At 44.2% G+C, this 20,855-nt stretch overlaps 1 protein-coding gene across 2 annotated transcripts in view; it reads left to right on the forward strand.

The window, feature by feature from the left end:
- The first annotated feature begins 200 nt into the window (after positions 1 to 200).
- NTN4 (netrin 4) overlaps positions 201 to 20,855 on the forward strand; it is a 185,343-nt gene continuing 164,688 nt past the window's right edge. Inside the window, exon 1 of one of the 2 annotated variants that reach the window (XM_077470221.1) lies at positions 201 to 667. In XM_077470221.1, coding sequence (XP_077326347.1) covers positions 601 to 667 — 67 coding nt within the window. In that variant the 5' untranslated portion in view covers positions 201 to 600. The remainder of the gene's footprint in view (positions 668 to 20,855) is intronic. The other variant, XM_077470222.1, reaches the window with a different exon arrangement.

The following is a 20,855-nucleotide window of genomic DNA, read 5'->3' on the forward strand; positions in this document are numbered from 1 at the left end:
TCAGTCACTCAGGCATGGGCTCTGTGAAGGGGAGGAAATAGTGTTTGCTGTCAGTACTAGGATTTTTTCTTTTTTTTTCTTCAGTTTTAGAAGACTGTACAAGTCTTGATCCGACAGGCTGGAAGACAGTGATTTAGAGGAATGTCTGAGGTGCACAGGCTGACACAACAGGGAGAAGTGGCTAAGGGCGGGAATTGGGCGGGCTTGTACACTTGTACACCATCTAGCCGTGCTGCCAGTCTCAACTCCTCCACTCATTTGCAACAGCACTGAACATCCCACACTGTTATCAGAGGGAGGGAAGACACAATAATATCTCCGCAATAACTCGCTGAGGAGAAGTGCGTGGAAGAAAAAAAGCCTGCCCTGCTGTGACCGGGAACATGGCGTGCCCGGGGACCTCCGGAGAAGTCAGATGAAGCACAGCACACATGGGGCACACTATTGTCTTCTAAAGCAAGACTATGGACTGCGGGGCACCCCTGGTGCCACTTGTGTCCATTTCCTAACAGGAAGTCCCTATTGACTAGACAGGACATTATTGTGGAAGTCGAGAGGACACTTGGCATTGGACACAAGACTCTCAGCACCTTCAGTGTCATGCCATTGACCATGGAAGTTTGCTGTTGGATGTTGGCGCTCCTAGGAGCATCTACGTTTGTTCCAGGTTGGTATGTGATAGTGGTGGGTGAGGGGGGGGGGGGGCTGAGGGTGAGGGCACATTGGGCATTTGTTTTTATTCTAGGCTTTGTTCAATCTACAGACTATTCCTGAATGGACTGATCTCCATGTAAATAGCAAGGAGGACAAGTGCCATCTGCTATATAGTCACTTGCTATTGTTATTGCATACTATTGGGTAAACACTGGAGGATCACATGTTACTATGTATCTCTTTGCAGAGATCATATGAATCCTGACCGGTCATCTTCACATTGATGATGAGAGCCAGTTCATGCAGTCATGTTGCAGTAATATGCGGTAAATCACACGGTGATGGCAGCGCACAGTGCAAGTGCCGTTCATGCCAAATGCCACCCTAGTGCATTTTCTTAACCACTTTCACCCGCTTCCTGGTTAGTCCAATTTTCAGCTTTCAGTGCACTTTGAATGACAATTGCGCAGTCATGCAACACTGTACTCAAATTTGATTTTTATTATTTTTTTGAGACAGGCAGGGCGTTCCTTTGGTGGTATTTAATCACCACAAACAAGTTAAAGTCTGAAAACCTTTTTCTTTGTTTCTGTTATGAGATTTTGCAAATAAATAATGTTTCTTTTTCACTGATGGGCACTGATAGGTTGCACTGATGGGCACTGATAGGCTGCACTGATGGGCACTGATAGGCTGCACCGATGGACACTAATAGGTTGCACTGATGACACTGAACTTATAAGGCGGCACTGATAGGTTGCACTGATGGGCACTGATAGGTTGCACTGATGGGCACTGATGAGGCTGCACTGATGGACACTGAAAGGTTGCACTGATGGACACTGATGAGGCTGCAGTGATGGACACTAATAGGTTGCACTTATGATGCTGCACTTATAAGGCTGCACTGATGGGCACTGATAGGCTGCACTGGTGGACACTGATGAGGTTGCACTGATGGACACTGAAAAGTTGCACTGATGGACACTGCACTTATAAGGCGGCACTGATGGGGCACTGATAGGATGTACTGATGAGGCAGCACTGATAGGCTGCACTGATGGACACTCATATGCTGCACTGATGGACACTGGCACTGATGGGGCTGCACTGATAATCAGGGCACTGATTATCAGTGTAAATGTGTGCTGTCCCAGGATAGCCGGTTATGGGCTTTCCTTTCCTCACACAGTGACAGCGCTGAGGAAAGGTAGTGCCGATAAACAGCTTTTGTTTATATGGGATCAGCTGTGATTGGACATAGCTGATCACATGTTGAAGGGCCACTGTGATTGGCCCTTTACCTCAATCTGCGATCAGCTGTCTTTAAAGAACACAGCAATTACAGAGCACGCCTGAGGCAGGGTTCTGGGAGGACGTCAATAGACTCCCTCCCAGAACTGGACGACCTCGCTGTAGCACAGTCAGCAAGTGGTTAAGGTGGAATTCCATGCTCTAAATAACGAAAACTGAACTGCTCCCACCCGCTTTTAACTTAAAGCGGGAGTCCGCCGGGACTCCGCGTTTTTTTTTTTTTTTTTAAAGTCAGCAGCTACAAATACTGCAGCTGCTGACTTTTAAAATAGTGACACTTACCTGTCCAGCGCGCCCGCGATGTCGGCACCCAAAGCCGATCTCTAGATCGACACTCGAGTGCTGCCGCCGCCATCTTGGGTATGGGAATCAGGAAATGGAGCCTTTCGGCTTCATTTCCCGGTTCCCTACTGCGCATGCGCGAGCCGCGCTGCGCAATGAGGACGGTCCTTGCTGCCTCTGGGATCTGTGTGTTTCCCAGCAGGCAGCGGGGCACTTGCGGAAGGGGGCGGGCACTTGCGTAAAGGGGCGTTATGTACGCCCCTTTCCGCAGAGAGCTAGCCCGGAAGTGGGTGCAGTTACCTGGATTATCCAGGTAACTGCACCCCCCTCCCCCTGAAAGGTGCCAATTGTGGCGCCAGAGGGGGGGAGGAATCCGATGAGTGGAAGGTCCACTTTAGGGTGGACCTCCGCTTTAACTACCCTGTAGAAGGAAGGTACATATATACGTACCTATTCTCTGGGCGCTCCGGTCCAGTCATGTGATCTCCCCAGTAGCCAGCTTCAGGGGAGAGGAGAGAGTGCCAACAATGGATGGAATGTCTGGGTGGTGACATCACCCATAGGTCCCATATGGTCATCTGTTGTAGTCGCTGTCTCCTCTACTCTCCACCTGAAGCTGCTGCTGGGAGCCAATCATGTGACAAGACCAGAACGTCCTGAGAATAAGTACGTAAATGCATCTTCCTTTTGCACGGTAGTTAGAATAGTTAGAGTTGGCGGAGTGGATTTGGGAGCCACTTTAATCTAACTTAGTTAGAGCCTGGAATTTCACTTTAAACTGATATTAAGCCTGCTTTCACACTGCTGCGTTAAAATCACAGGTAAAAACGCATATGCATTTTTACCATGTTTTCTGGACTGCAATCATGCACCTGTAAAACTTGGACATGTGACTTGATTTGTTTTCTGTAGAATTCTATGGGAGATGCATTTTTGGGTGCACTTTTAAAAAGCACACCAAAGATTTTTCATGTAGGACTTTTAAAAATGCAGCACACTGGTGTGAAGAGTTCCATAAGATTTAAAGGGATACATTTTCATGCATTTTTTTTACTGCTTTTATAACCAAAAAAATGGAAAAACAGATCAGTGTAAAAGAGCCCTAAGGTAATTTTTTTTTTAAAATAAAAATAAAAATTGTTATAGTTACCTACTCTGTGCAGCAATATTGCATATAGCATTCCCTTACCTCCTTGTCTGGAGTCCCCCACTAGCGTGGTGCTGAGGGAGTACAGCGCTGATGTGCTCCCAGTCTAGGCTGCACTGTCCATAGGCACACAAAGCGCCAGTAAGCCCCCCCCCCCCACACTTCTAATAGGAGTTGGACTGATAGCAGGAGCCCATGGCTCCCACAGCTACTTGTGTTTATTGTTAGAATAGAAGAGAGGAGAGTGGGCTGCAGATGGGACAGCACTGGATGCTGAGAAGAGTCCGGTGTTTAGTGATGGGGAAGAGGGGAGCAAGTAGTGGGGAGTTTTTTTTACCTTGATGCAGAAAATGCATTAAGTTAAAAAAACACTTAGGCTGGGTTCACATATGTGCGAATTGGATGAGGTTTTTCGCCCCATCCAATTCGCATGACATGCAAGTGTGACCGGCTCTTAATGAAGCCGGTTCACAAATGTCTGGGGCAGCCAAGGTGCGAATTCCAGAAGGGTCGTTCGCATTTTTGGGTCCAGTTCAGGTGCGGATTCAGGCAAAAGTTTGGACCTGAATCGCACCTGAACCGGTGAACAGGAATGCACCAGACTCCATGTTGGAAACCGCGGTCGCACATATGTGAACCCAGCCTTAGCCCTTAGAACCATTTTAAGGGCCAGTTGCGTTTTAGGCGTCTTACCATAGAGCTCTATATAATGTGCATTTTCATGAAAGCACATCAAAGATGTAGGAAAAAGGATTATACTCAATGAGGTCAATTAAGACGTCTACCTTGGGTGGCACTTATGAAGGCTCAGTGCAAGATGGCACTTCATTCGCAGTGCAGCTCAGTAACGTTCAGCCTGGTAAAACCACAGGCTCAGCATTACTGAGGTCCCTGTCAGGCTGCTGCACCTGTCACACAGGCAGATGCAGTGACTGAGTCTATTCAGTGATGTGAATCCTGTGAAAAAGATCCAGTTCCGATTCTCTGAACACAGTGCACAGCCGTAGTCATGGTGCATGCATTATTGCAATGCAAGGGGGCATAGATGGGCCCTACTTGAATAAAAGTTCATTTGCAATAGGACTAGATCTGGGCTTGCTGATCTGCCATCCCAGAACATCAGGGTGTAGAGAGCCGACGCCGGCAGCAGAGCGAGCAGTCACCTGCGGAGGGAGCAGAAGCATAAGCTGATGCTTCCTCTGTAGCGCTGACTCCTGTCTCAGGCGGAGAGATACCAAGTACACCCCCCCTATAATTCTCTCTAGCAACCTAATGAATGTCAGCAGCAGCTGCAAGAGGAAAAGGTCAGTGTATTAACCACTTCAGCCACAAAAGGATTTACCCCCTTAATGCTAGCTGAGCCGCCTTGCCGCAGTGTATCTGCGGAAAGCGGTCGGCAAGTGGTTAAACATTGCATTCACTGGTCATAATAGCTTTTGCAATGGGCATAGTAGCACCTATTAAAGGGTTAAAAACCATTAGGCTGCTTTCACACTGATCTGCAGGTGCAGCGCAATTTATCTGGGGCTTTCCTGCAGGTTAGCTGCACTGCCATAGACATTTCTATTATATCCTGTGGCATTAATGCACTTTCAGAAAGTCCACCACATCTGTAAGATGTAATAGAAGTTTATGGCAAACCACAGCTAACCCGCAGAAAGACCAGAGATGCGCTGCTCTACACCCGTGGTGCCAGTAAACTGCAGCACTTCAGTTCTGAACAATAAGGGTTTGTTTACATTTGCGGTTTGGGGGCGGTTTATTGTTGCCTAGGACCAGTTACCAAATCACTTGGCCATCGCTCTACAAACTAAAGGCTGAGCATCAAGTGCATTAGGAGCTGCATGCGGCCCCCAGGCTGTAGGTTGGGCACCAGGGCTGTAATAGGAAGGGCCTGAAAACTGACCTTTTTGACAGGTAAGAGTCTGTTGGGGATTAATGATGCCTGAAGTGTCTGTTTTTGCTGCCCCTTTGCAGCACAAATGGCCAAATTGGGCGGCAGTGGTGATGCCTGTGTGTGTGTGCCCTTCTGTAAACCCGCAGGCAGACAGCTCAGTGATACAGAGCCTATTAAATGTGTTTGCTCGGCATCACTGAGTAAAATTCTCTGTGCCCTGGCTACTGTACCTGTCACACACACACAGGTGCAGTAGAGGTCATCACTGTGGTTTTACCAGGCTTAGCCTTACTGAACAGCACTGAGACCAAAGCAACCCAGCCTAAGTGCTGCCCCCATCTTCCCCACCATACCTCTCCGAAGCAGCCACTTCAGCTGACCTCATGTAAGGTAAAGACAAGATTACCAATTACCTTATTTTAAGGAAAGCTTCAAATTTAAAAGTAATGAAAATTACTTTTGAAGTTGCACTAAAATATTAAAGTAGCTGAATTACAAATGTAAATACCAAGGATTTAGGTAATATTTATTCATATTACTGCAAAGTTTAGGGGCCATGAATCACATATGTTGCTTCTAGAAACAGTTTGCTTTAAACCATGTACTACCATGACATGCACTTCTTCCCGTGTACTGCCTGTATACTTTGTACTAGTCTCTGTGTTATGAACCTGGTGAAGAAATTCTGGTGTCATCTGTTATCCTTGTTAGATAAAGCAAGAGCTAGATTAGGAAAGAGGATGCTGTGTGCCAGCTCCTTTGCTCGTCAGCCATTCATTGCCAGCCAAACCACACTAATTACCTTGATGGCATCTCCCAATTGTAGCTGTTTGAAGTAGACATTTCAACACGTGCATATGACTGGACTGTTTCAGCAACGTGTATAAACCAACAAAGACGTGGAATGTGCCGAAAAATACAGCATTTTCTGTTAAGTTTGCAGTTAAATCCGTAAAGAGATTTTTTCTGATTGGTTGCTTTGAGCTGATACACTTTACACACTACACTTTGTACTAAATGAAAGACTTAAAACTGAAATAGGTATTCTGGAATTGTATTCTTGAGTTACATCTGTGATTGTTGGCTAGTATGTTTTGGGACAAATTTGTGTAGCTTAGTTTAAACTGCATTCATTTTGACAGCTCTTAGCCCCTGTACACACGGTCGGAGATTTCGACAACCAAATCCGTCGGATTTTCTCCGTCGGATTTTCTCCGTCGGATCTTGTCCGAAACTGTTACATACACACGGTCAGACTAAGTTGTCGAAAAATCCGATCTTTCAGAACGTGATGACGTAATTTCGTTACGATGGGACTACATTCAGGCTAGTAGCCAATAGCTTTGATGTAGGAATTTGAACTGAGCATGCGTGCCACTTGGTCCGATCAAAATTCGCTACACATGATCGGAGTATGTCTGACCGGCCCAGTTGGTCGGGAAATATTTCCAACATGTTGGAAAATTGGGTCGAACGGATATTCCGACGGAATCAGTCCGATGCATACCACACAAAGTTGGATTATCCGACGACACGGTCCGATAGGACACATTCCAACGGATTCTCCGACCGTGTGTACAAGGGCTTAGACTTGTAAAAATTTAATTTTTATTACTTAGTTCTACTCGCCGAATTTCAAATCTTTGTTACCCAGACAATCACTGTACAGTCACTGTTACGGAGTTCCATGAGCCAAAAAAGATGTATAATTATAACACTTTTTTGCATCAGCTTGACCTACCATCTCCAGACATTGGAGAACGCAAACATCCCCATTCCTCGCTTAACAGATTCATGAACTAGATGGCATAATGCTGCCACACTCATCCACCTTACAAACCGCTCAGTGTCTGCTACCCCTCTCTGCCAATCCCTCCATTGGCTGCCACTTGCCCAACGGATTAAATTCAAAATACTAACATTAAGTTACAAAGCCATCCACAATTCTGCCCCCAGCTACATCACTAGCCTAGTCTCAAAATACCAACCTAATCGCCCTCTTCGTTCCTCCCAAGACTTCCTGCTCTCTAGCTCCATCATCACCTCATCCCATATCCGCCTCCAGGACTTCTCCCGAGCCTCGCCCATCCTCTGGAATTCACTACCCCAATCTGTCAGAATGTCTCCAAATGTATGCACTTTTAGGCGATCCCCTGAAAACTTTCCTCTTTAGAGAAGCCTATCCTTCCTCCATCTAACAACTGCACTATTTTCTCCATTAGCTCATCCTCCACAGCTATTACCCTTTTTTATAACGTGACCCTCCCTCCTAGATTGTAAGCTCCAACGAGCAGGGCTCTCTGATTCCTCCTGTATTGAATTGTATTGTAATTGTACTGTCTGCCCTAATGTTGTAAAGAGCTGCTTAACTGTCGGCACTATATAAACCCTATATAATAATAATAATAATACATACTGAAAACTTGTGGCAGGTTTTGATAAGTGAATGGAAAGATTCATGTATGCCTGGTCATCTTGTTCAAATTATGGGCTCACTTACAATCATACTTTGGGTCTATGCATACTGGGCTCAAAAAATTCAAGTTCTTTTGGCAGAAAAAAAAAAACGTTCAAATCATTTTTATACAGGTGTTTAGGAGCGTTTAGCGTTTTTGTCAGAAAACTCCTCAGAAAAATGCAAACCAGAAGGTTTTTTGTTTCTGCCTCTAAGCACAGAGTTTAACATATGCTTCTAAACATCCTAATGGACACATAAGATGAACACTTAGGATAACATTGAGCTGCAGGCAAAACACAAAACTCCCATAGACACAACATTTTTTTAACTCTCAGTGTGCATGGACCTTTAAGGGCCGTACACATGGGGTGAATGTCGGCCTGTGTGTATGGCGGCCGGTCTGACAGAAGCCTGCCTTTCGCCCGTCATCTGTCGTAGGGGCATGACTGAAAAAGGTCTGCCAATCGGCACTCGATCAGCACTCTCAGCCAATGTGTGTTCTGGATTAGGCCGTTCCCCTGTCAGAACACAATAGCTCAGCAGGGTAGATCGTTGTACTGTACTAACATTGGATGCACTTAGGAGGAGCACAGCGGCTCCTCCTGAGCTTTTCCATTCAGTCCATTGGGTTAAACAAAAACAAACAAAAAAACAGTTATGCCGCGTACACACGACCAGACTTTCCGGCAGAATAGGTCAGATGGAATCTTTCCGTCGGATATTCTGATCGTGTGTGGGATAATCTGATTGTTTTTCTTTAAAAAATTCAGACGGACCTAGAAATAGAACATGTTTCAAATCTGTCCGACGGACTCAATTCCTATCGGGAAAACCGCGTGTGCTGGTCTGATGGACCAAATATGACGCAAGGACAGCTATTGGCTACTGGCTATTGAACTTCCTTTTCTAGTCTCTTCGTATGTGATCACGTTCAAAACGAACGGACTTTCGAATGGACTTTAAGTCCGTTCGTTCGGAAGTCTGTCATAACTCCATCGAAAGTCCGTCGGGAAGACCGTCTGACCTTTTCTGCCGGAAAGACCAGTCGTGTGTATACGCGGCATTAGTGTGTACCAGGCTTTAATGAGAGCTTTTGAATGACAGATCACTCCGGCTAGGCCACTAGAGGTTGATACATTATCTCCCCGCCCCCCATTCACTTTCCCTCTACTCATCCTTATTACCCCATTCTCTCTCTACACCACCATCTCTCCCCATCTTCTATTTTTTTTTAATCTTTTTCCCCATTTCCTACAACACTCATACACCAAGCAAAGCTTTGGCACATCAGACTTGCCCTTACTGGCTACACACTCCCTCCCCACTTATTTAGCAGGTAAATATTCATGGTTTAAATCTGATGGTATGTTATGCTAATAAGTAAATATACATGGCCACAAATGAGAAATCAACATATACAACTTTAAACCTTTTCTCTTTATCGTGTACATTTTATTGTCAGTGTCAGCAACAGAATTGTTGGGGGTAGCAGTAGGGATGATTTTTATTTTTTATTTTAGTATTAACGTATAGGTCATTTTAGGGAGTCATAAAAGCAGCAAAGACTGGCAATGAATAGCGCTTCAAGGCATCAGCAAGGAACACTTTAGTTGTCAAATTAGCTTCAGCTTATTGTTTTTATTGTTGAGAATGACTAAAGCCTGTTACACTCTAATAGGTTTTTTTTTTTCGTTCAACCCAGTGGCTACTGTCATTCACAGCCAGTGAGCCAATGTGGAGAGGGTGGGGGCGGGGGCCAAGCCACATTTGTGTGTGTCTTATGGACACATAGAGCGGGGCTCAGGAGCGAGCACGCACCATGTCCCCAGAGCAAGGGGCTTGCTATTAGGAGAACTGAAGAAGAGGAGCCAGGAGCAACAAGGAGGATGGGGGCTGCTCTGTGTAAAACGGCTGCACAGAGCTGGTAAGTATGACATGTTTATTATTATTATTATTATTTTTTTTCTTAACAAATCTTTAATTTAAGAATGATAATGGCTACCATCAGAGTTCATTCATGCCACAGTGCAACAGGAGAGATTATTATTATTTTGCTGTCTGCTAACCTGTCATTATTGCAACTACCAGCCGCTGAGCCAATCACTATCAGCAAGCCATTCAACTACCTGCCAGTAAGGTAGATTCCAGCCATCAATAAGCCTGTTAGCCATAAGTAAAGCCAACTCCAGCCACTCAGCAACCTGTCGGCAAGACAGACTCCACTGACTGTATAGTTACAATCTGTCAGAAAGCAGACTCCTGAAACATAGCTAGTCACAACTCATCAGTACAGGGACCATACATGAATCTAAATTTGGCCAGTTGAGCATGAACTGACTGAATTTCGATCCACTTATGGGCAGGCTGGTTGTGCACAAGTTGATCTGTTGAACTGCCTGTTGGGTTCTTCCTGAACTAACAATGATGCTGGCTATAGCCAGCAACGCTGATCATTGTATTCTGACATTGGGGAATGCTCCCCACTGTCAGAATAAAATACCAAATTGGAGGGCTTTCCCAATCCACATCGATTGAAAGAAAAATGCATAATGTATGGCCTGCCTAAGACAGACTCCAGCTACCGGACCAGGAACACTGAGGCGCTTTACAAGCGCTATAGCGCTAAAAATAGCTCCTGCATAGCGCCGTTAAAGAGCCTTTCCTCTCACTCCAGTGTGAAAGCCAGAGTGCTTTCACACTGAAGCTTTACCGTTGATGCCCCCAATTCCCCTGTGTTAAAGTAGCCTAAATGTGGCTTCAGATGTACCAATATGATCATTCAATCAATCATTCCATGCAGCTAAAGTTATCAAATTGAAAAGGAATTGTAAACCACAGACCCTCCATTTAATCTGTTAGTGAGTTTTTGATCAGTTTTTATGCTTGCAAGTCAATGCCATAGTTGAAATGTATTAATTGTTTCTGACCGATCAATTTATTACTGAATGTTTTCCAGACAACCGTTCCATAACATAGAACAAGTAAATTATTGTTCTTAATAGATCATTTCTGATAGATCATATTTTCAAAGGACACTGTATGGCAAGGATCTCTTATCTGGTTTGTTTGTCGCTAGCTATATCAATCCTAAATTAATGTGTATGGCATATACAAACTACAGCCACTGAACAAATCACAATCTGTCAGTAAGACAGACTTTAGCTACTGAGCCTGTCACTACTTGTCAGCAAAGCAGACTCCATCCACTCAGCAAGGCCAGTTTAAGACACTCTGCAAACTGTTAGCAAACCCCCACAAGAGCTAATCACCACCTGTCAGTGAGACGGTCTCTAGCCGCTGAGACAGATACAACCTGTCACTTGAAGAAACGGTAGACACTGATCCAATCACCACCTGGCAGTAAGACAGACTCAAGCAGCCACTGATCCAGTCACCACCTGTCAGTAAGATGTACTCTAGCCACTGTGCCAGTCACCACTTGGCAGTAAGAGAGATTTTAGACACTAGGCCCGCCTCCACCTACCAGTAAGACAGATGCTAGCCACAGAGCCAATTACCACCTGTCAGTAAGGCAGAGTCCAGCCATGGAGGCTGTCACCGCCTGTCAAATTACAGACTCTAGTCACTGAGCCAATCACTACCTGTCAGTAAGACAGACTCCAGTCATGAGCAACACCTTTCAATAGTGCTGGCCATAGATGAGTTTGTGTTTTTCTGGTTGAATGGAAAAAACTGACCTGATTCCCCATCCATACTTTTGAAGTGAATGGGGGAACCCTCCCCACTGTGTCATTGTATTCTGACAGCAGGGAAACTTCCCTGCTATCAGAATTCACAGATTAGCTCTGCAGTCTACAGCCTGCAGCGCTGATCAAGTGGCTTTTTTTCCAACGAGGCAGTTGAATAGAAGACGATAAGTAGATCGACTTCTGTTTAATTACAATGGCCATACATGAATCAAAGCTCAGCCAATCCCTGCTGAACTAGCCAAAATTTGATCCATATATTGCCAGCTTTAGACTCTAGAAACCATTTACCACTTGTCAGTAAGACAGACTCTGGCCACTGAGCTTATCACAATATGTAAGAAAGGCGGAATCTAGTCACTGAGTCAGTTGCACTAAAAAGGCCCATTCACACAAGGAACCACATGTGAATCGCACAGGACCGTGCTGTATGTTCCTGTGCAGGGTAGATATAAATCAATGATTTAAAAAAAAATCAATAAAAAAAAATCTGATTTATTTGATTTAAATCAATTTTTTGTTTTGATTTTTATCACATTTATTTTATTAGTCTAGTGTTAATTGGCCCCTTAAGCACATACACATGCATTTTACTACATTGTCCAGTATTTCTTAGGGTTTGTATACGAGTGTCAGACTCAAAAGTAAGTCACAGAATACTTTCTAGGGAAAATATTATGATTGATATTGGTTTGGAGTGCATAAGTGGCCAGTGTCTCCCACAGGACACACAACATGGACATGCAATTATTTGAGTGAATATAAACTGATCTATATATATATATTTTATCACATCAGCAGTGTATAGCAGTCTTGTGACTACTAAGGGGTCTTTCACACGGGGTGGATCCGTGATGATCCGGCCTGTGTATATCCGCTTGCTCAGCGGGGATCGCACCGTTGATCCCCGCTGAGCAGGAAGATGACAGGTCTGTCTCTGCACACTCTGCAGGGATGGACCTGTCACAGCACCACTCTTCCCTATAGGAGATCGGGTGACGAAGGACCATAGAGTCCGTCGTCACCCGATCCGATGACGAATGGAAAAGTAGGTTTTTCCTCCGTCACACTTTTTCAGATTGGAGCGGGTCAGATGTCAGCGGACGTGTCACCACTGACATACGACGCTCTATAGAGGTCTATGGAGCACCCGCTCAGGTCCGCTTGAAAAACTGACAGACAGGCGGACCTTAACGGATTGGCCGCGTGAAAGAGCCCTAAGAGTGTCCAGCCAACGTACTGGTTAAAGCTTGCAGGAGGAGTTTTCATTCTCCTCTGACTGGCCTATAAGGCTGTATGACCCCTGACCCTCTGTCTGGACAATGCTGATTGGCCCTGTGTTGATCTCTAGCAATACACAGCAAACTGAGCATGTGCAGAGTGCCCCCAAGGCTCTGTACTATCAACATCAGCTGGATTGGGGACAGTAAAAAAATTTGAGGATCAGAGATCAGGAACAGAGGATCAGAGACAGGATCAAAAAGCCTTTTTACACAATGTGGGGATTTACCCTTTAGGTTTCACAGTGAGTATAACAAGCATGATTTACTGCATATACAGACTGATTTTACTGTTATGGGTTTAGTAACACTAATTCCCGAAGAGAGCTGCAAATATGCAGTTGGTTTCTTTCATTAAAATAAATTTATCATTTCACCCATTCCTTTTGGTGTTTCTGTTAACACAATTACATATATGCTTGTATATACTGTAAATAACAGGCACTTCTGCCTAAAGAACAAATACCGCATGATCAAAACAGTATTACAAAACCAAGTAGTGTTACATGCTGCGTGGCAGTCAGAGTTGTTATTCGCTATACTAACTTCATTGCTCAGCTTAACTCTGTGTATAGATATTTATACCATCACCACTAACACCAAAGTGATATTGTCTTGGCCCGTTTTAACAGCCAGGTGCAGTATCTTGTGAGTCAAGAGAATTTCGCTGTCCAAAGAAACATTATTAAAGACAAAGTGATGTCTGTTTTAAAGGGAAATGTCTATACACACACTAGAGCTGCACGATTCTGGCCAAAATAAGAATCACAATTTTTTTGCTTAGAATAAAAAGATCACGATTCTCGTGGCGTAACATCTTTCACATTATACAAAAAAAAATTGGGCTAACTTTATTGGTTATTTTTTTATTTTTTATTAATTAAAGTGTAATTTATTCCCAAAAAATTGCATTTGAACAACTGCTGCGCAAATACAGTTTGACATAAAATATTGCGACAACCACCATTTTATTCTCTATGGTCTCTACTAAATATATATAAATATATATATATATATATATATATATATATATATATATATATATATATATATATATATATATATATATATATATATATATATATATATATATATAATGTTTGGGGGTTCTAAGTAATTTTCTAGAAAAAAAAAAATATTTTAACTTGAAACCAACAAATATCAGAAAAAGGTTTAGTGTTTAATTGGTTAAAATTCCCTCATTTACATACCAAAGTGTATTCCTTTGATCTAAAGGACAAATCGTTGCAATATTTATACTTAAAGGGGTTGTAAAGCTTCATTTTTTATTTTCTAAATAGGTTCCTTTAAGCTAGTGCATTGTTGGTTCACTTACCTTTTCCTTCGATTTCCCTTCTAAATGTTTTTTTTCTTTGTCTGAATTTCTCACTTCCTGTTTCTCCTCAGTAAACTTCACACCATCATCCGAGCTGTGTTTAGTCAGCCAGAACAGCTTACTGAACATCTTACTGACGAGGAACAGGAAGTGAGAAATTCAGACAAAGAAAACAAAGAAAAAAAACATTTAGAAGGGAAATCGAAGGAAAGGTTAAGTGAACCAACAATGCACTAGCTTAAAGGAACCTATTTAGAAAATAAAAAACAAACCTTTACAACCCTTTTAAGTTCCACTGCTAAAGAATGTTGTGATTCTGTTTTTTTTTTCATTTGATGGCTGTCGGCTTTAGCAGAGCAGAGAGAATTCTCTGCATAGAAAGAATCGGGAAATACTTTGTCAAGATTGCTGCGGGGAAAAAAATTGCGATAACGATTCCTAACGATTAAGCATGCAGCTCTAACACACACACACAAGCTTGATGAGCCACAATGTATACACCTAGGGTAGAAGGCTGCTGGCTGTGATTAGGCATCAGAAGTAAAATCATCAGGAAAGTTTAAAACCTAGCTCTGGTCATTTCTTTTGAATAATCTCTCAGGGACTGTTGGAGAACCCCCCTCTCCATCAGAGTAGGTCCTTCTTATCCAGCATCACTCAACCTGGAGGAATGAGCACAAACTGTAAAGACCGCAGAGAAGGTAAGTTATGGTGCACAATTTATTCTTTATATTGTTTTAATTAGCATTATACCGATACCGGTATCCATGCCGATAATAAGCATTTACTAATACTTGTATTCGTGCAAGTGCTCCGATGCTAAAACGGATATCTTCAGCCCCTGGTCACATATATGTGAATTGGATGCTTTATGAATTGGATTGATTTGCATGACATGTGAACCAAACAGGCCTTCTATGGAGCCAGATCACATATGTGCAGGACGGCTGCAGTGCAGTTTTTTCTATAAGAGTCATTTATGGTTTTCAGACCTATTTAGGTGTGATTTCCAGTGTTAAACACTTTAAAAATTTGCACCTGAACCGCTGAACGAAATTGCACCAAAAACTCTTTGTACAACTCACGCTGAAAAGTATGGGTACTTGTACTCGGTCTTAAAAAATGGGTGCATCCTTAGTTTTAAAGTGTTACTAAACCCAGGACCCTGCATTCACGATATCTGGTCTCCCACAGTACACAGAACATAGAAATGCAATTATTTTACTAAATATAAACTGCTAAATACCTTTTATCATCAGCAGTATATAGCAGTCTTGTGACTTATATCAATGTCCAGCCAAGCACTGGTTAAAGCTTGTAGGAGTTTTCATTCTATTCTGACTGTCCTATGAGACTTCAGGTCCCCTGACCATCTTTCTGGAAAAGTGCTGATTGGCCCTGTGCTGATCACATGCACCCTCCCAATAAAGAAAAAAAAACTCTCTAGCAATACATGCCAAACTGAGCATGTGCAGAGTGACTCCAAAGGCTCTGTCTTATTAGGAGATGGATTGGGGACAGTGGAAAAAGGGAAAGATCAGAGAAGACAGGATCAAACACCAAGAATCAAAACGGACAGAAAGTAACTTGCTGTTTCTAAACAAAATGGGCATTTATACTTGTTTTATCCCTAGCATTAGATAGTGCTGGCATACAGAATTTCACTTAACATACAGCTGGGCTTTTGCAAACATTTAATCATAATCCAGCCTTTATTGTATTTTAATTAAAATACAATTTATTATGGAATGAGGCGAAGCTGAAAATAAAATAAACATCTCTGCAGGCATTTCTGGATTGGTATAATCTAAGCAGTGTTCTTTATTCATCAATTCTTTTGATCTATGCATTACATACACTGTGAACGTTTCTGGCTTTACCCCTTGAGATCATATTTACTTAAAGCATATGTAGCCTGACAGGAAAATGCATCTTTAAAGAATATTTTATTTAAAATGCATTATTGAAAAAAGGGAGTCATATAGCTGTAGCCATGTAACTGGAGAGCAGGAGGAGAACATTGACATTCTCGAAGATAGATCAAAGAATTCTGTTTAGGACTTGCTGTGCCAAAGGGGACAGTGTTGTAAGACCTTAGTGGTATGGTTAAGGCTTTGTGACCTGATACTAATGCCTAAACATTTGTGTTCTTAAGATGACATCATTTTGCTACCTCAAAGACACCATGCTCACTGTGTTAGTAAATAAGAAATGGTCAGAGGCTCCATTCACACTTGTGCTACTTGTCATGTGCCTTTGGACATCAAAGTCGCATGACAACCCGTCGCCCATTTTTTTCAATGGTGCCCATTTAAATTGGTGGCACTTAAAGTTGCAGCGAATTTGTAAAGGGGCCTTCACTACTTTGCTGTGACTTTTTTTTTTTTTACAAATAACGTGGTGGTTTATTGAGAATACGGAAAAGAATATACAGACATTGGTCAATACATGAATTGTATCAGCAAGATAATACAAGGAGAACACATGTTGTGCGGCAGGGGGGGCGCAAGTCCCCAAAATATCAACCTGAGCAAGAAGCAGAAAAACTAAAAAACATACATAGCAGAGGGAACAATTCCACCAGGTGAATCTAGGGAAGCACTACATCAGGGGATCTCCAGGTCTATCATGAAAGTATACCTTGCAGTGCTATCCTAATGCGGCACAGTCCCGACCCCCCTCGGTTCGATTATGCAGGATCTCCTAGCTCCTACGGGGGAAGTTCGTCACACGTGTCGGCATCATTCAACCAGTCTCCCCAAACTTTAGTGTATTTAGACTGACAACCCCTATGGGCATAAAGTTCCTTCTTATATGGGAGTACATGGTTAATCGCAGCCACCCACTCCTGAGGCGTGGGGGGCTGGACTTGTAGCCACTTTCTCGCCACCAGTAACCTAGCCATAAATAGAGATTCATGCAGAAATATTTTGTGGTATTTGTCCGAGTCCGGATCAGGAAAAACTCCCAAAAGGCATTGTTTGGGGCATAGCGTCAGAGGCGATCCCATTCTGTCGTGGATAAATCTGACTATGTGAGACCAGAAACCCTGGATCACCGGGCAAGACCACAGGATATGAAAAAAGGTGCATTCCGAGCTGCCACATCTAGGGCAAAGGGGGCTGTAATCGGGTTTGTATTTGGCGATGCGTGTCGGCGTCAGGTATGTTCTATGCAGAATATTCAGGTGGGTGAAGCGGTCTGAAAGTCTGGGTGAGACCCTTTTGCCATTGTCCAAAGCTTCATCCCATTCGTCGTCCTCAAGTCTCCCCACATCCTCCATCCACCTCCCCCTAAGGGCCTCTGCCAGTGCAACCGCCGGGGGTCTAATCAGAAGGTTGTATATACTAGATATCAACACACACAAGTCCCTTGATACCGGGGTGTCCCCTAAGGGCCGCCGCGAGTGGTTCCACCGCTATAGCATACAACAGCGGGGATAAGGGACAGCCCTGCCTAGTACCCCGAGAGAGAGGGAAAGGGGGCGACACCCGCCCATTGACCAAGATCCTGGCACAAGGGCCACTATACATAATGCGAATCCATTTAATAAAGCAGGGTCCGAAACCGAAGCGTTGTAGACAGCTCCATAAATACCGCCACTCCACTGAATCGAACGCTTTGGCTGCGTCCAAAGACACCACCGCTCTAGCCCCCACCAAATCGTGCTGCGCCTGTAGGTTCATATGAAGCCTTCGTAAATTATAAGCCGTGTTTTTGGACGGCATGAACCCCGTCTGGTCGGGATGGATAAGGTCTAGGATAACCGCATTCAGACGGATAGCCAGGACCTTGGCCAGGATCTTGATGTCTAACTGAAGCAGGGAAATAGGCCTATATGACTCGGGGAGTTCCAGATTTTTCCCGGGCTTAGGGATAAGGACTATGTATGCCTCACACATCGAAGGAGGGAGAGATTCCGACTCAAATATGTGGGAGAACAGTTCTTGTAGTCTGGGAGTCAGGGAGTCAGCATATTTTAGGTAAAATTCGAGGGGAAGCCCATCCGAACCAGGGGCTCTGGACACATTCAGTAAGGACATCGCCTGCGCGATATCATCAGTGGTAATGGGGGCCTCCAGGAGTGTCACTTTGCTGTGACTTTTGATGCAACTTTGGTCCAGAGAATGTAAAGTCAGATCAAAGATGCTACAAAAGTCACTTCAAAGTCACACTGCAAAGTCACACTGGACGTAGTGAATTTTTGGAGATGCACTAATGTGAATGGAGCCTTCGTTTCTATGCTGAGTGTTTCTTTTCTTGTAGTTCTAAAGGATCCAAATGTTATATTATATGAAATGGCTGGTTGTTAAGGAAATTATCTAAAGCAAACCCATTCTTTACCCATGCAGGGTAAAGCAGCAGGTTTATATTAACCACTTAGCAACCAGCCCATAGCCGAATGACGGCTACAGGGCGGTTGCTTAAATCTGGGAGGGCGTACTATGTTGTCCTCCCAGAATTCCGCTCTTGCGCGCCCCCTAGGGCACGCACCGAGAACTTCCATGACCGCCGGGTCCAGAGGACCTGGCGCATCACGGTGAACGGCCGCTGATCACGGCCGTTTATCACGTGATCCCTCCTTCAAATGACGGAGGGATCATATGTAAACAAAACGGCGTGATTTCCGGTTCCTCTCTCCCCTCTCCGTCCAGTGTAAGCGGAGAGGGGAAAGATCGGTGGCAGCAGCGCTGTGGGCTGCATGTGTAGTGCCCACAGCGCGGCTTAGTGACAGATCTATCCATCCATGCTCACCCATCCATACTCTGCATAACCATCCATACTCTGCATAACCATCCATACTCTGCATACCCATTCATACTCTGCATACCCATCCATACTCTGCATACTCTACATACCCATCCATACTCTGCATACTCATTCATACTCTGCATACCCATTCTTAATCTCCATATACATCCATACTCTGCATACCCGTCCATACTCTGCATACCCATTTATACTCTGCATAACCATCCATACCCATCCATACTCTGCATACCCATCCATCCATACTCTGCATACCCATCCATCCATACTCTGCATACCCATCCATCCATACTCTGCATACCCATCCATCCATACTCTGCATACCCATCCATCCATACTCCGCATACTCACCCATCCATCCATGCTCACACATCCATACTCAGCATACTCATCCTTCCATCCTCATCCATCCTCAGCAATACTAATCCATTCATCTATCCATGCTCAGCCATCCCATCCACCCCCATCCATAATTAGTCATACCCATCCATACTCAGCCGTACCCGGCTGTACTCAGTCGTACCCAGCCATACTCAATCGTATTCAGTCATACCCAGCCATACTCAGCCATACCCAGCCATACTCAATCGTACTCAGTCATACCCAGCCATACTCAGCCATACCCATCCATACTCAGCCATACCCAGCCGTACGCAGCGATACCCAGCCGTACGCAGCGATACCCAGCCGTACGCAGCCATACCCAGCCTTCCTCAGCCATACCCAGCCATACTCAGTCGTACCCAGCCATCCCATCTATACCCAGCCATCCCATCTATACCCAGCCATACTCAGCTGTACCCATCCATACTCATTCATGCTCAGCATACTGAAACTTATGTCCCTAGAATACCTGTTGGTGCTCCCTGCATGTTGGTCCTCTGTATGTTGTCACGCTGTAGAAAAGTCTCACATGTGGTATCTCCATACTCAGAAAGGAGTAGGAGAATCTATTTTGGGGTGTCATTTTTGGTATGTACATGTTATGTGTTAGAAATATTGTGTGCATTTAACCACTTGAGACCCGCGCTATAGCCGAATGATGGCTACAGCGCGGATCTCCTTTTCCGGGACTACGTCTATTGACGTAGTCCCGTGCACGAGCGGCCTGCGCGCCCCCTGAGGGGCGCGCGCGGCGCGCTCTGTGATCGGCGAGTCTATGAGACTCGCCTGAGCATCGATCCGTGCAAGGTGTCGATCCCGACCCCTTATCACGTGATCAGCTGTCAGCCAATGACAGCTGATCATGTGATATAACGGAGCCGGTAATCGGCTATTATTCCTCCTCGCGCTGAGGCCGCCGTTCACCGGCGGCCGTAATCGGGACATCAGTCCCGATCACGGCCAGCCCTGCCAGTGCCCACCTGCCCCCTCATAACTATACATAATAAAAAATTAGTGCCCCCCGTCAGTGCCACCCAGCAGTGCCCATAGTGCCACCCAGCAGTGCCCACAGTGCCACCCAGCAGTGCCACCCAGCAGTGCCCACAGTGCCACCCAGCAGTGCCCACAATCTGCATAGTAGTCCATTATGCTTTACCTTTGCAGGGAAAAAAAGAGGAAGTAAACCCATCAGGGTTTACTTCCTCTTTAAGTGCCCAGTAAGCAAGTGGTTAAATAGCACTGATTGCTGTATAAATGACAATGGTCCCAAAAATCTGTCAAAAATGTCCACCATAATGTCGCAGTCACAATAAAAATCGCTGATCGCGTCATTATTAGTAAAAAAAAAAATTAATAAAAATGCTATAAAACTATCCCCTATTTTGTAAACGCTATAACTTTTGCGCAAACCAATCAATAGTCGCTAATTGCGTTTTTTTTTACCAAAAATATGTAGAAGAATACGTATCGGCCTAAACCTGAGGAAAAAAATGTTTTTTATATATTTTTTGGGGATATTTATTATAGCAAAAAGTAAAAAATATAGAATTTTTTTCAAAATTGTCGCTCTATTTTTGCTTATAGCGCAAAAAATAAAAATTGCAGAGGTGATCAAATACCACAAAA

This window comes from Lithobates pipiens, unplaced genomic scaffold, assembly GCF_037356315.1.
Source record: "Lithobates pipiens isolate NorthernLeopardFrog02 unplaced genomic scaffold, aLitPip1_a1.2 Scaffold_8, whole genome shotgun sequence".
Classification (NCBI taxonomy): Eukaryota; Metazoa; Chordata; class Amphibia; order Anura; family Ranidae; genus Lithobates; species Lithobates pipiens.